The sequence below is a fragment of the Pan troglodytes genome, chromosome 4, assembly GCF_028858775.2.
Source record: "Pan troglodytes isolate AG18354 chromosome 4, NHGRI_mPanTro3-v2.0_pri, whole genome shotgun sequence".
Classification (NCBI taxonomy): Eukaryota; Metazoa; Chordata; class Mammalia; order Primates; family Hominidae; genus Pan; species Pan troglodytes.
Genome location: NC_072402.2, coordinates 138,349,563 through 138,362,852, shown reverse-complemented (window position 1 = coordinate 138,362,852; position 13,290 = coordinate 138,349,563). Strand labels below are relative to the sequence as shown.

At 49.1% G+C, this 13,290-nt stretch overlaps 2 protein-coding genes across 7 annotated transcripts; one reads left to right on the top strand and one right to left on the bottom strand.

The window, feature by feature from the left end:
- The first annotated feature begins 17 nt into the window (after positions 1–17).
- On the top strand, positions 18–2,191 carry NDUFA2 (NADH:ubiquinone oxidoreductase subunit A2). Of its 3 annotated transcripts, none has more exons than XM_016953948.3 (3): positions 18–154; positions 246–381; positions 1,987–2,191. In XM_016953948.3, exons 1-3 carry the CDS (start codon positions 122–124, stop codon positions 2,076–2,078), a joined length of 261 nt encoding a protein of 86 aa, XP_016809437.1. In that variant the 5' UTR covers positions 18–121; the 3' UTR covers positions 2,079–2,191. The 3 variants fall into 3 exon arrangements, with proteins under 3 accessions (XP_016809437.1, XP_517976.1, XP_001140839.1); XM_517976.6 differs by having other exon boundaries at positions 21–154; positions 275–381; XM_001140839.5 differs by having other exon boundaries at positions 21–154; positions 275–381; positions 1,940–2,191.
- Positions 2,192–2,260: 69 nt separating this feature from the next.
- On the bottom strand, positions 2,261–8,324 carry TMCO6 (transmembrane and coiled-coil domains 6). 4 transcript variants are annotated; one of them, XM_001140277.8, is made up of 12 exons: positions 8,078–8,324; positions 7,839–7,951; positions 5,899–6,014; positions 5,626–5,809; positions 5,259–5,363; positions 5,007–5,092; positions 4,637–4,771; positions 4,004–4,115; positions 3,713–3,899; positions 3,485–3,579; positions 2,939–3,106; positions 2,261–2,694 (listed from the first exon to the last, which is right to left on the bottom strand). In XM_001140277.8, exons 1-12 carry the CDS (start codon positions 8,160–8,162, stop codon positions 2,581–2,583), a joined length of 1,500 nt encoding a protein of 499 aa, XP_001140277.1. In that variant the 5' UTR covers positions 8,163–8,324; the 3' UTR covers positions 2,261–2,580. The 4 variants fall into 4 exon arrangements, with proteins under 4 accessions (XP_001140277.1, XP_009448088.1, XP_003310922.1 ...); XM_009449813.5 differs by having other exon boundaries at positions 4,637–4,756; XM_003310874.7 differs by having other exon boundaries at positions 4,637–4,753.
- Between the last annotated feature and the right edge of the window lie 4,966 nt (positions 8,325–13,290).

Genomic DNA, 13,290 nt, shown 5'->3' with positions numbered 1-13,290 from the left:
ACCGGAGCACTTGGCCTGAAGACCTGGAATTGGCGACTTCGATATTAACAAGGATGACGGCGGCCGCAGCAAGTCGAGGAATCGGGGCAAAGCTGGGCCTGCGTGAGATTCGCATCCACTTATGTCAGCGCTCGCCCGGCAGCCAGGGCGTCAGGTGAGGCGCGGCGTGGTGAGGCGGGCGGGCTTCGGGACGCCGGGGTCACGACCTCGACCTCCCTGAAGTTGAGGGAAGCCCGCGCCCACAGCACGCGCGGCGCTCTCTCCGGCCCCGCAGGGACTTCATTGAGAAACGCTACGTGGAGCTGAAGAAGGCGAATCCCGACCTACCCATCCTAATCCGCGAATGCTCCGATGTGCAGCCCAAGCTCTGGGCCCGCTACGGTGAGTGCGGGACGCCAGAGGTCTGGGGCTCCGGTAGGGGAACAAGGGTTTGAGAAGAGAAGGGACCGCCCAAGGTCGTGCAGAAACCCGTGGAGAAACTAGAACTCGGACTTTAGCCTTGCTGTTGATCTTGTTTCCATGAAGAAATTTATATTCGCAGGGTTATATGATGCGTTGTATTCCGGGCAACATAAGTATGGAGGCTGACCGAATCCTGCGTAGGGACCAGGAGCTGACGTTTTTGTAGTTAAGAATGGGTTTCAGACAGGAGAGAAGTTAGTCAATATAGTTTCTCCAAATAACGTGTAGCCAGTGTCAGTCCAGGTAGTGTGTGAGAATCTCAGTAATTTTGAGCACATAGAGCTGGGCCCTGTGCTGAGTGCTTCCCTGCCTAACTCATTTAATCTTCATTAGTTAGGAGGAAGCGTGTTCTTCTTTTCTCATTGTAGAGATTAGAAAACGGAATCAAAACTTTGTTTTGCACTATTGTTAAACTTTGTTTAACAATCCTGTTAAACTCTAGCTGCATCTAAAGTAATGCAGCTAGAGTTTAACAGGATTGAGCCTTTACATTTATTTCCCTTTCCTAGAATGCACTTACCCCTCTAAGACTGGCATGGCAATGTATTGCAAAATGAAATTTTCCTATCATGTTGCCTAACACATTGTAGGTATGCAATAAATGTTTATACATACTGAATAACAGGATTTTAATCACAGCTTTTAACTATATGGTGCCCTGGGAATGACGGGAGGAGGTGGAGGAGAGTGACCACCTTAAGCAGATTGGTTCTCAGAGTAGATATCTGTGAGACACAGTAGACATTAGACATGCACTAATAATTGGAGAAGGAAAAAAGCTTCTCCTTCCAAAAGCCAGTAGACTACAGGAGGAGATAGACACGAGTAACTTTAGTGTATTGTGCTGGGTATTATGTTAGATAGCCTATGGGAGCCTAGAGAATGGGCACCCAGCCGGGTGCGGTGGTTCACACCTGTAATCCCAGCACTTTGGGAGGCTGAAGCAGGTGGATCACCTGAGGTCAGGAGTTCAAGACCAGCCTGGCCAACATGGTAAAACCCCGTCTCTACTAAACATACAAAAATTAGCCGGGTGTGGTGGCGGGCGCCTGTAATCCCAGCTACTCAGGAGGCTGAGGCAGGAGAATTGCTTGAACCCAGGAGGTGGAGGTTGCAGTGAGTGGAGATCGTGCCACCACACTCCAGCCTGGGTGACAGAGCGAGACTCCATCTCAAAAAAAAAAAAAAAAAAGAGAGAGAATGGGCTCCCAGCTGAGGCTGGACCCATGCAATACATTGCTCACTGTAGTTAATAATAAATGCCCTACAGTGCCCCCGAAAGCTTCCCTGAAACAACCCATTGTGGCCATCCAGAATCAGCCAAAATTCTATTTGGACTTGGGCTTCCTAGATGTGTTTGAGACCTATTGTATTAATTCTAGGCATACCAAATGTATTTTGATCATATCTCTTTAATACTCTTCCCATCTTAACAAGACTAAGATAAAGACAAAGATCTTTTATTTTACTTTGGTAGCCTCCACGGTGCAGAATAGTTAAAGACACCTCCCTCTCTCTCTTCAGCATTTGGCCAAGAGACGAATGTCCCTTTGAACAACTTCAGTGCTGAGCAGATAACCAGAGCCCTGGAGAACGTGCTAAGTGGTAAAGCCTGAAGCCTCCACTGAGGATTAAGAGCAACAGCCCCAGAGCCTGGGCTCTGCTGGACTTAGTATAATGTGAAAAAAATGTGTTCTCCTATTCCTCATAAAGCTTGTGCTGTAAAATACTTTCTCAGGGTGTTCTTGTCCTCATCTACCCTCTACCCCTTACTGTGCAACCACTGAGGCAAAGTAGCTTAATATAAAATTAAAACTTTATTCTGTCTCATCAAAAGCTACCAGCTGCTGAAGCAAAAATGAAGCGGGGGGGGGGGGGGGGGGGGGGTGGGCAGGGATTCTAGGGCCCCAGAGTAAGTAGACCACACTGAGTCCCTTTTGGTCCTCCTGCCTAGATAGTGCTGAGTGGAAGAGGAGGAGCTGGGACCCAAAGGTCTTGGCTTAGGTGTGGGAGCAGAGAACATGAGACCTCATTATGGTCCTAAATCTCCAAAGGCTCTACTGGACAAACAAGCTTGATGTTAAGAGAGAGGGGAATGAGTGACATTGAGAAACAAGATCACCCTTGAAGAGCTGTCTGCTGGAGAGCATACACACGATCCTGGAGCTGGGCCTCTTCCTGATGCCTTTCCAGGGCTTGCAGCCCTGACTGCTGCAGGAAGACCTGAACAGCCTAGGGGCAGGGAAGAAAATTCAACACACCTGGTCTCTGTGTCCTAAGACTCAATTCCCACAGCCTCATGGGTCAGCCCACTCCAGAGGGTGCATTCCCCCACAAGAGGATGAAGTTTCTGACATGGAACCTATATAGGTTAGCCAGGCCCAGAGAAACAACTATAGTTAGGACTGGATGGGAAGGGAGCCACTGTGTGGCTTCAGAACAGGGGTGACTGAGGATGTGGGCCAGAAACCTATACCTCTGGCTGATACAGGAACAGCAGATGCAGCAGCTCCAAACTCTGGCCTACTACTTCAGTGTCAGAAAAGGCTAGTGTGTGCAGCAAGGCGGGAAGCAGGGGTCCTGGCCACAGCCGCTGGCAGTAAGCAGGACCCTTTTCTGCAATATTGCACAGAACTGTGAGCACCTGCAGATAGACACATATATAGTCTACAAAGAATGAAACACAAAGATCATAACAATAGCTAAAATATATGACATGGTGACCACATGCCCAGGCACCATGCCAAGCTCTTCTACATGCATGTTCTCATACTCCTACAACTACCCTATGATGCAAGATTATCCCCAGTTATAAGTGAGGAGACTGAAGCTTAAGGTGGTTAGTTGATTTGTCCAAGGATAAATAATCCAGTTTAAGGGACACACACCTAGATTGGTTGGGCCCTGAGGCCACACACCACCACCTGCTGGCTCTCAACTAAGGGTACATCTGAGGGCTCAGGACTGCTGTCCCATACACTCCGACTACCAGATCTTGGATTCAAGTAACCCCAATACATACCATTACGCTCACCACGTTAGATACTGGCAACAGCTGTAAGAGAGGCTCAATCAGATCCAGGGAGAGCAAGGAGGTACAGAAACTAGGACTGTTTGCTGGAAGAGAAGTACCAGGGTGAAAAACTGCTTTCCCCCACCACCCCTGTCAATACTACCCACCTCAGCCTAGGCCATGAGGAAATATCCCCATTATCCAAATGTCCAGGCCTGGGCAGATTATGGTGCGTACCAGTGAGGTTGTTGAGGAGCCAAAGGCCCTCAGGGAGCAGACTGGGCTGTTTCTGGAAAAAGAACTGCAGAAGGATAAATAAGGCTGCCACAACACGCTCATCTCTGAGCTGCATTTGCCCTCCCACAGTCTCCACTGCTGCCTCAGTTAGCAGGTTGCTTAGACATCGAAGCACGGGGCATGCCAGCTGCAAAGACAAATTGGGGGGTCAGGTGTAAGAAGGAAGAGGTTACCTGCATTCCAGAGTATCAAGAAACATCTCCCAGAATTTCACCTGACATCTTCACCTACCAGCTCCAGTCCTGCATCCTCGGTTTTCTGGACAGCCCCAGCCAAGTCCAACAGCAGCAACCCCAGAGTAGACAGAGCCCCATGGCCAATGAGCAGAGGATTGCTGACCTGGCTGGGCAACAGGAAGCAAGCAGTCCCTATGTATATAGTCAATCCACCTTTAAGAAGAGAAGCAGTTGGCTAGGCGTGGTGGCTTATGCCTGTAATCCCAGCACTTTGGGAGGCTGAGGTGGGTGGATCACCTGAGGTCAGGAGTTTGAGACCAGCCTGGCCAACATGGCGAAACTCCGTCTCTATTAGAAATACAAAAATTAGCCGGGCATAGTGGCACGCATCTGTAGTCTCAGCTACTCAGGAGGCTGAGGCAGGAGAATCGCTTGAACCTGGGAGGCAGAGGTTGCAGTGAGCTGAAATCGCACCACTGTACTCCATCCAGCCTGGGTGACAGAGCGAGACTGTCTCAAAAAAAAAGAGAAACAGCTAAGGTCTGTGGGTCTCCTGGGCTCCAAAAAGAGAAGACAGCGGAGGGAGGAAAACTCACTATAGCAATTCCAGACACAAGTTCAAAGAGTTGAATGTCACGGAAGGGAGCCCCAGGGAAGATCTGTGGTACTTTCCCAATTGCCCTGTTACCTGCAGATGATGTAATGAAGGCACCAGGCAAACTCCACAGCGACCCCAGGGTTGAGCTTTGGGCCAGGTTGCAACATTTGTAGCATGTGCTGAGGGAGAGTGGAGGCCAAGATGGAGCTGCTGGCAGAAGCAGGGCTATAAGTAGGAACCATGAAGATGCCAGTGGTTCTTACCAAACCCTGATAGCAGGCGGGAGAGTGTCCAAACCCAAAGCCCTGCCCAGATGGGAAAGTGTCCAAACCCAAAGCCCTTCCTAGCCAGACACATGAATTTAAAATGTGCAACAGCTTTGGAAATCATTCAGGCATCCGGGAGCTATACTACTGAGTGGGTCGCCTCTGGCTGCACATCTAAAGACAATTTTACTCACGGAATGATCTTCTCTGGAGCTTCCTCAGCCTGTAGAAGCTGGGACAAGGCATATCCGAGAGCTTCCAGCACAGCCACATGGGGGGACTGGAAGTAGACAGGGTAAGGATCTGACTGGAAGCTGGGTCATCAGGTCTTCAGAGACTTTCAGCCCCTTGGCACAGGGCAGAGGCTGGAGCTACCTAACCAAAGTAGATGGAGCATGTGGGGAGGAGCAAAGGAAGGGTTGCCCAGGGAGGAAGAAAGGAGTCACCTGGATGCAGGCAGCCAAGGCTGGAACAATGCCCTGTGGCAGGAGCTGCCTTCTCACAGCCTCACTCTCCACGATCAGGTTACCCAGTGTATACAGACACAGCTCCTGAGAACAGGCAACAAAAGCACTGGGCTTGGCCTGTTTCATGCCAGGCTGGGTGTGGGGAGATGGGGAGGGGAGGTGATGGGGACGGCTGGAGCAGCTATCCTTGCGGCTCACAAGAGGGTGGGGAGATGATGGGTGTAGCCATGGCTGTAGGAATAAGGGCAAACATGTTTTCTTCCTCCTACCTGCCAGCTCAAACTGGTCCCAAAAGCACAATTTTAAAATCTAAACCAAGAACAAGATAGGAAGGGACAGGGCTTACTATGAAGTCTGAGCTGTGACCGGAGAGGTAGGTGAGGAGGTAGGAAGTGGCTGGCAGGCAGGCCTCAGCAACAGTGGACTGCTCGGAGTGAGAGAGCTCATGCAGGCACCGAGCCGCCTCAAGCTGCAGCAGGGCCTGGTTGCTGGTCAGGAGCCCGACCAGGGTCCGCATGCTGCCCTCCAGCCTATGTGAGTGAGTACCAGAACCCTGCTTAGCTTGTGGTCCATCCCTCAGAGCCCCAACTCCTCCCTCCCCCACACCATCCACACTGACCGGATGAAGGTTTGCTGTGTTTCAGGGTGCTGCAAGCCTCGACGAAGGCTGACCAGAGCCCCCTCTCTCTCCTTTTCCTCTGTCCCCTGCTGGGCTTGCCGCAGGAACTGCTGCACCTGGAGTTCAGGGCAGGGAAAGGAGAACACACGGTTCACAGAAAGCAAGTCCTAAGTCTCTCTCTGCCCACTTCACCTGTGAGCCTTCCAATATTACACCTTCAGAACTTGTCATTCACACTAATGCAACTAATAAGCATCTACCTTGCAGTGGAGTGGACAGAGAATCAGAACTGAGTTCTAATACCATACCTGCTACTTACTCCACATGGGACCTGAACCTAAGTTTCCTCACCTGAAAATGAGAATAACAATATCTATCCTGCCTTCATACAGGGTTCTTTCAAGGATATTTAAACCTCTCAGCCTGGCAAAACCTACTCCTCTAGCCATTCTCCCCATGCAACCTACACTCTAACAACAACTAGCCTAACATGAGCTTTTTCTTTTTCTTTTTTTTACATTTCCGAGCTTTTGCACATGCTATTCCTTCTGCCTGGATACCCTCTCCAGCTTCCCACTCTCTTCAGATTTCTGCTCCTCATTTCCTCTGGGAAGTTAGCTCTTTTTGAGAGACTTAGGAGTTTCTCTTGTTCCTCATGTTTCCTTCCCTTGTGACATCTGTCTTCTTCACCGGGCTGCGAGCACCTCAAAGAAAGGGACTCTATCCTTTCATCTTTGTGTACCTCAGTGACCAGCACAGTGTCCTGGCATAAAGTAAGCATATAATGGAATAGTATGACCTAGGAATAAGTTGATAATATATATGTCAACATGGTATGTACGGTTAACTATGTACGTAAACATAATACAAATACAGGGGCTACTCAATGCTTGCTGAATAAATCCTTTCATTCACTCATTCAATAAACACTGAGTACTTAACTATATGCCAGATAATGTGCAGGCAACCGGGTTTTCAATGACAAATAACACAGGATCTAGGTTTTCCTGCAATTAAAGTCTAGTTGGAGAAATAACAATAAACAAACCATTAGATAATGATTAATATTCTACAAGAAACAAGTAGGTGGCCGGGCACAGTGGCTCACGCCTGTAATCCCAGCACTTTGGGAGGCCAAGGCGGGTGGATCATGAGGTCAGGTGTTCCAGACCAGCCTGACAACATGATGAAACCCCGCCTCTACTTAAAATACAAAAATTAGTGGTGGCGCGCGCCTGTAATCCCAGCTACTCGGGAGGCTGAGGCAGGAGAATCGCTTGAACCCGGGAGGCGGATGTTGCAGTGAGCCGAGATCATGCCACTGCACTCCAGCCTGGCGACAGAGCGAGAGTCTCAAAAAAAAAAAAAAAAGAAAAGAAAAGAAAAGAAAAGAAATAGGCTCTCAAGACAGAATACCAAAAGAAACGAACGTTAGACGTAGCGAATGCCAAGGGCTTGAGACACGAATCCGATATATCGTTGCAGGAACTAAAAAGAGGACGGTGGGTAGGATGAGAAAACTGATAAAATTTGAGTTAGGAAGAGGCTAGACCATGCTATGCTTTGCAAGGCACAGGAAAGATTTTGGTCTCCACGTGTTTTTAAAGGACGTAGTGACGGTGACAAGCATAGATGCAGGGTGACCTTTTAGGAAACTGCAGTAGTATCCAGAGAGGAGGTGGTGGTGGCAGCTTCGATGGTGAGGCATGTAAAGACTCCAAAGCTCTTCAGGAGGTAAACAACTAGGACTTGATGATGGATCGATATGGGGTTGTGGGTCAAAGAGTTGTGCAGGATGATTCCCCTGTTTCTGGCTTGACCCACTGGATGCGTGGAAGTGTACAGTGGATTGCGTTCAGGTTTGGGGCAAACTTCGAGTACTCCCGGGAGTCTGGCGCCAGCGGGCGTAGACTCCAGCGCACCCTACCTTGCCCCCTCACCTCGGTTTCCCCGAGGATCGCAGCCACACATCCCTCTCCAGCTTCCTCTGGGGCGTCGTCTCTCAGCAGCCTCTTGCTGACCAGCTGCTGCTCCCTCCGCGCCTTCCGCAGTGCTGGGGGCAGAGGAGCCGGCTGAGCGTGGGAAGGGCGACCACAACCCAGAACCCGCGGCTCCGAGCCTGGGGTCTCAACTTATCTCCGACCGCCATATACCCCCGCGCTCCCTCGGCCGCCCACACCTGCCTCCCGCTCCCGCCGGCGGCGCCGTAGCTCCTCCACCCCGCAGACCGTGGGCCTGAGGCGGCCCTGCCGTCGGCTCCACATGGTGGAGCAGGAGGAGGAAAGCCGAAGGAAACAGCAGCCACAACGCTCCCAGGGGCGTAGAAGATGGCACCGACTGCGCAGCCTCAGCACAGGGCGGGAACAGGCGGGGAGGGCGCGAGGAGCGGGGTGGGTGCTGGGTGAGGGCGGGGCTCGGCGAGTGGACGCCTCGCGGGGACGGTGGGCGGGGCGAGGGCTAGAGACGCTGCACCACTAGACCAGAGCCAGAGGCGCCGCTCTGCCTCTGATTGATTTCCTGTCTTACCAATTCTAGGAAAAAAAGTCTCTCATCCCTGACCTCGAGTGACCCAAGCCAGCAGTGTCACAATCTACTCAGCAAACACAACTTCCCCACCCACAATACGCTCTAGATGAACGTTCAAAACAATCCCGAACTCCGGAAAGCGCCATGATGCCGTTTCACCATTAATGCGGATCCCACTGATGAGAGCTGCCAAAAACGCTTGAAGCGTCATTGAATTGTCAACGAAAAGAGTCCAACTCTGTAAAATATTTGAAGAGACTTATTCTGAGCCAAATATGAGTGACCATGGCCCTTGACACAGCCCTCAGGAGGTCCTGAGAACATGTGCCCAAGGTGGTCCGGTACAGCTTGGTTTTACATATTTTAGGGAGATACGAGACTTCAGTTCATTCAAGAAATACACGGGTTGGGCCGGGCCTGGTGGCTCATGCCTGTAATCCCAGCACTTTGGGAGGCCTGGGCGGGTGGATCAACTGAGGTCAGGAATTTGAGACCAGACTGGCCAACATGGTGAAACCCAAACATCTTTACTAAAAATACAAAAATTAGCCGGGAGTAGTGGTGGGTGCCTGTAATCCCAGCTACTCGGGAGCCTGAGGCAGGAGAATCGTTTGAACCCGGGAGGCGGAGATTGCAGTGGGCCGAGATCGCGCCCCATTGCCTGGGGTACAAGAGGGAAACTCCGTCTCAAAAAAAGAAAGAAAGAAAGAAAGAAATCTGGGATATGATGAGGTTTCTCTTCAAATAATTAGATCAATCTTTTATTCTTTAATTCATAGTACTCCCCCCCACACACACTTTTGTTTTCCTTTTTCTCCTTTTTGCCTTCGTTAGATGGCACGCCACAGTACAAGACGTTATCAGTACCAGACGTTATCAGTACCGGCTCACATTCCTTTCCTTATTTGGAAAGAGGACTAACTTTCTAGTTCATTACAAGCACCCCTTCCCCTTTCCTCTCCACTTTCTTTTATGTGCCCACATTACCTTAAAAAATCAAATGTTTAGCCAACCGGGATTAGTTCAGATTGTATGACCCGACCCCGGCCAATGGGGAAAGGGTACAGGGGCAGGACTTGCGTCAGGAATAAAGGCTCTCGTGCCCCTTTGTTCAGGTGTGCTCTCATGGCGACTGGCCAAGCAGACACCCCTCTGAGCAGAAGTAAAATTGTTTCGCTAATAATCCTTTGTTCGAGTGTTCAATTTCCCTTAGGATTTTGAGCGTTATTCCTAAGAGAAAGAAAAGAAAGAAAGAAAGAAAGGAAGGAAGAAAGGAAGAAAGAAAGGAAGAAAGGAAGAAAGAAATAAAAAGAAAGAAAGAAAGAAAGGGAGAAAAGAAAGAAAGAAAAGAAAAGAGGAAAGGAGGAAGGGAAGAGGGGAGGGGGAAAAAGAGAGAAAGACATTGGTTTGTGGGACAACAGAAAGGCGGGATAACTCGAAGTGGGGCGGTGGGGGGCTTCCAGCTTATAGGTAGATTTTAAATTTTTCTGGTTGACAATTGGTTGAGTTTCTCTAAAGACCTAAAATCAATAGAAAGGAATGTCTGGGTTAAGATAAAGGATTGTGGAGACCCAAGTTCTTATTTGCAGAGGAGACCTTCAAATCCTAGGCTTCAGAGAGAATGGGTTGTAAAATGTTTCTTATCAAACTTAAAGTCTGTGTTGATGTTAACGGTGGAGAGGTATAATGAGGCACGTTCAACCCCTACTTCCCATCATGGCCTGAAACGGTCACTGGGGTTTAATTTTGAAAGAGCCCTGGCTGAGGAGGAAGTCCATTCAGATGGTTGTGGGGGGCGGCCTTAGAATTTTAATTTTGCTTTACAGAATGTTCACCACAATGACCATTATTCTCATTTTATATGTGATGAAAATGAGAAAGATATCATTATTTCACTTCTCTGCATAAAACTGAATTCCCATAATTTTTAGGATAAAATCTTTCACCAAATGTGGAGTGCCACTAGTCTACTAGGCACTGAGGAAACACTAGTGAATAAAAAACCGTGTTCCTCACATTCAAAATTGGAATTGTGGCCGACTTAGCCCTATATGGTCTAACCCCTGCATACCTCTCCAAGCTGGACTCACCTCTTCTGGGACCTTCTCTTTGTCAACAAGCCCTGTTCTTTTTCTCCTCCACCCTACTCCCACTCTTGGGGGAGGCTCTTGCACAAGCTGTTTTCTCTGCCTGCATCCTTCCCTTTTCTTTCTACCAGCATCCTTCCCTCAACACCATTCTCAACATGTCAAGTCCAGTGTCACCTACTCAGAACCATTGTACCAATGACCCAGCTTCTTCACAACCCTTTTCACAGCTATCATTAAGTTATAGTGTAATTATTTGATGTTGTCTCCTCCCAGACCCCCTTGGCAGCTCCAGAAGATTAGGGTCCCGGTGGCACCTAAGAATTTTTACAGGAAACCTCTAATTTTTAAAAAGCCATATAACTTAGGCAAAGGTTCAATTAAGTACAAATCTAGGAAAAAGGTTATTCTTAAAACCAATTTCTTTCCCTTGAACTTAATTCTACCCCTTGGAGTTAATCAATGAAGTCTGCAATCTCTTCCACAAAACAGCATGTTAAAATATCTACAGGCCATCATTCCATCCTCCATATCTTCTCTCCCAGTATCCATCCAGCCCCTGGAGAGCCATTTACTGAGTACCTGCTGTGCACCATGCTCTGGCCAGGGATAGGGCCTGGATCTTGAGCCCTTCCTCATGCAACTGTCTGGCTTCTTTTTTAAATTTTTTAATTAAAAAATTTTTATTTTCTTATTTCCCCAATAAAAACTTTTTTATTTTTATTTTTATTTTTTATTTTTTTTTTGAGCCAGGGTCTTGCTCTGTTGCCCAGGCTGCAGTGCAGTAGTGCAATCATGGCTTCACAGCCTGGAACTCAGCCTTAAATGATCCTTTCAGCTTGGCCTCCCAAAGTGCTAGAATTACAGGCATGAGCCACTGCACCTAACCCAGGCTAGCTTCTAAGACCCACACTTGGCCCAGCAAGGTGGCTCATGCCTATAATCCCAGCACTTTGGGAGATGGAGGCAGGTGGATCACCTGAGGTCAGGAGTTCGAGACCAGCCTGACCAACATGGTGAAACCCCGTCTCTACTAAAAATGCAAAATTAACCAGGCGTGGTGGCACATGCTTGTAATCCCAGCTACTCAGGAGACTGAGGCAGGAGACTCGCTTGAACCCAGGAGGTGGAGGTTGCAGTGAGCCAAGATTGCATCATTGCACTCCAGCCTGGGCAACAAGAGTGAAACTCCATCTAAAACAACAACAATAACAACAACAACAAAACCCACACATGCTCCAGGTGGGGAAGATGAAACAAGTTCCCAGCCAAAAGCTATATTCTGCCCAGTGTCTGCTCAGACGGCTACAGCTGCCCAAATTGCCTTTGTGTATCTACCTGTCTAGCAACACTGTTAACCCTGTAAGAACCAGCCCCATGTCCTGTCTTGTACAGGGCTGGCTGTTCCTTTCTCCAGACCATGTTCCTCCCCTCCGCCCCTCTCCCCCAACAACACAAGCCTTTGGTTTCTCTTAAGAGCCCTCTGCACTATGGACGGAAGTTCTGGGTTCATGTTTGCTCTACCCACCTCCTGGAGCACTTCAGGGACTTGTCTTTGTCATGTCTGTGTCCCAGGGCTTTCTACCAATCCTAGTACTCGGTAGACAAATGGTAGATATTTGTTGAATCAAGCTGCGAGTTGGAGATCTTTGCAGAACCATCACTGCTCCTCTTAACTTGGAACTCCCCACCCAGAGTGCCTCCCCTAAGATGATGAGGTGTCAGACTTCAGTGGCCTGAGTTCTCTGAAAGCAGAGACTCTGAGAAAGAAGACTAGTCATCAAGACTACACTGAAAAGATGTGTTTCTGTGCCAAAGACTTTACTCACAAACAGGTAATACTATCATCTCCATTTTACAGAAGGGAGGCCCAAGTCTCATAACCTCAGTCGTAAAGCTGGGATTCCAAGACTGGCTATCTGACTTCGAGTCAGATATACTCATATCTTGGTCCTCAGGGATATCACAGAGGCCTGGCATGGCACCAGGGCATGGCCCAGTGCATTGGGGTATGCCCAACAGGACCCGCAGGGGGCAGTGATGAGCCTTCTTGTTTGGATTGGGGACAAATCTGCAGCTACTTCTTTCTCAATTAAAGAGGAAGTGGGAATTTAAAAAAGACTTTCTGCCGGGCGCGGTGGCTCACGCCTGTAATCCCAGCACTTTGGGAGGCAGAGGCGGGTGAATCACCTGAGGTCGGGAGTTCGAGACCAGCCTGACCAACATGGAGAAACCCCATCTCTACTAAAAATACAAAATTAGCCGGGTGTAGTGGCACATGCCTGTAATCCCAGCCGCTCGGGAAGCTGAGGCAGGAGAATTGCTGGAACCTGGGAGGCGGAGATTGCAGTGAGCCGAGATCGCGCCCAGCCTGGGCAACAAGAGCAAAACTCCGTCTCAAATAAATAAATAAAAATAAAAAAGACTTTCAGGCCGGGTGTGGTGGCTCTCGCCTGTAATCCCAGCACTTTGAGAGGCCAAGGCGGGCGGATCACCTGAGGTCAGGAGTGCCTGGTCAACATAGTGAAACTCTGTCTCTACTAAAACTACAAAAATTAGCCGGGCGTGGTGGTGGGCTCCTGTAATCCCAGCTACTCAGGAATCTGAGGCAAGAGAATTGCTTGAACCTGGGAGGCGGAGGTTGCAGTGAGCCAAGATCACGCCACTGCACTCCAGCCTGGGCAACAGAGCAAAACTCAGTCTCAAAAAAAAAAAAAAAAAAAAAAAGACTTTCATATAGTTCTTTCCCCAGAGGTCTAGGGATGTGGACCTGTGAGGG